Source organism: Nannospalax galili, unplaced genomic scaffold (assembly GCF_000622305.1).
Source record: "Nannospalax galili isolate Female #2095 unplaced genomic scaffold, S.galili_v1.0 scaffold856, whole genome shotgun sequence".
NCBI classification, from domain to species: Eukaryota; Metazoa; Chordata; class Mammalia; order Rodentia; family Spalacidae; genus Nannospalax; species Nannospalax galili.
The window spans coordinates 1215738-1217830 of NW_008339573.1; the positions used below are offsets into that span (position 1 = coordinate 1215738).

General features: G+C 45.2%; 1 protein-coding gene across 2 annotated transcripts in view; it reads left to right on the top strand.

The window, feature by feature from the left end:
* The window catches only part of Cdc23 (cell division cycle 23), an 18745-nt gene that overhangs the window by 4300 nt on the left and 12352 nt on the right, over positions 1-2093 (top strand). For both annotated transcript variants that reach the window (XM_008834296.3, XM_017798473.2), the window contains 3 exons: positions 91-133; positions 755-860; positions 963-1095. In XM_008834296.3, coding sequence (XP_008832518.1) covers positions 91-133; positions 755-860; positions 963-1095 — 282 coding nt within the window. The remainder of the gene's footprint in view (positions 1-90; positions 134-754; positions 861-962; positions 1096-2093) is intronic.

The window sequence follows — 2093 nt, forward strand, 5'->3', positions numbered from 1 at the left end:
AAAGCTGCTAGTTTTAAAATGTGTTTTAGAATAAATGGAAAAAAGACCCATTTGATGATTTTTATTTTATTTTATTTTTTTCTCTTACAGTCTGGAGAGAAAAAGAAGGATGATGAAACAGTTGATAGCCTAGGTATGATTCTCTTTTTCTCTAATGTTTTGCCCTAAAAAGTAGGGCTTCAGACTTAAATGCAAACAGGAACCAGGCAGGTAATAAATAGACTGAGCAGCACTTACAAGTGGGAGAGTACTTGGTTTATCTCAGCTACCAGGTTGTCACCTGCTCCACCTGTATGAATTGGCCTGGTGGCTTTCTTCCCGTGATTCATTCCTGTTTTCAGAAAACTCAAGTGGAAAATTCAGTTTGCTTCTGTTTTGTTAACACTGATAATGAATTAAAATAAAAACAACAAGGCTGGGTGTGGTGGCGCAGGCCTTTAGTCCTAGCTCTTGGGAGGCAGAGGCAGGTGGACCTCTGAGATCCAGGGCATCCTGGTTTACATAGGGAGTTCCAGGCCAGCTGGGGCTACAGGGAGACCCTGTCTCAAAAAGACCAACAAAATAGGACTGTACCCCTCCCTCTCACCCCCCAATCAATTGCAGCTTCTGGAGCAAATGGGTTGTATAAAGGTTTTTTTGGCCACTTAGAATTTTTGGAGGTTACAGGCATAATTTTGGTTGATGATAACAGAAATGTGGCTGTGTCTTTGAGAATGTAAACTTTCCCTTAAATGAAAGACTGTTTCTTCCCTAGGTCCTCTAGAAAAAGGACAAGTGAAAAATGAGGCCCTTAGAGAACTGAGAGTGGAGCTCAGCAAAAAACACCAAGCTCGGGAACTTGATGGATTTGGTCTTTATCTGTAAGTATTACCAGTGATTAGGAGCTTTCTATAATATTTCCTCAAGTGAAGAGGCTGTTCTAAAGCATTAGCCTCCCCTGTGATTGTGACTTTCTTTCCCAGCTATGGTGTGGTGCTTCGAAAACTAGACCTGGTAAAAGAGGCCATTGACGTGTTTGTGGAAGCTGCTCATGTTTTGCCTTTGCATTGGGGAGCCTGGTTAGAACTCTGTAACCTGATCACAGACAAAGAGATGGTAAGTTGATAGGAGCTGCATGGAAAACCCTGTAATCTGTGGTAATCTAGTGGGAGGGGAACAGTCCTGCCAGTATAACCTTTATTATATTAAATATTTTATTTATTAGTTTTATTTTATGTGTATGAGTGTATTGCCTGCATGTATGTAACTGCATTTGTATCACACAATGCCCTTGGAGGTCAGGAGAGGGCCTCAGATCCTCTGGAACTGAAGTTATGGACATGTTAGCCACCATGTAGGTGCTGGGAATCAAGCCCAGGTCCTCTGCAAGAGCAACCAGTGCTCATTAACCACTGAACCATCTCTCCAGCTTCCACTATAATCTTTGTTCACTGCTAGCTCTTTGCTATGTTGCCCTGGCTAACCTTGAACTCTTGGCCATCTTCAGCATTCTGAGTACTAAGATTACCCATGTGTGTCACTATGCTCAGCCCTACAATCTTTTTTTTTTTTTTTTTTTTTTTGGGTCTTTTGGAGACAGGGTCTCCCGGTAGCCCCAGCTGGCCTGGAACTTACTATGTAGACCAGACTGGCCTTGAACTCACAGAGATCGGCCTGCCTCTACCTTCCATAGACCAGACTGGCCTTGAACTCACAGAGATCAGCCTGCCTCTACCTTCCAAGTGCTGGGATTAAAGGCGTACACCACCACACCCCAGAAATCCTCTCTTCTCTTACCTATCATACTCTCTGTTCCTTTCAAGTTGATCATTATTGTCACTACTTCTCAAGATGTCCTGTGGAGATTAAATCTAGGTTGTCAAGTGAGCTGGGAAATTTCTTTTCCACTGACTTAAGCCCAAGACATCCAGTTTTGACACCCCAGAGTCATATTTGTCCCCTCTGTGTCTCCTGTCTCTCTTAACTAGTCACGACACAGTGCCATGGTTCCCTTATACCCCTTCCCCTTCCCCTTCCCCCTCCCCCTCCCCCCCCCCCCCCCCCCCCCCCCCCCCCCCCCCCCCCCCCCCCCCCCCCCCCCCCTCCCCCCCCTT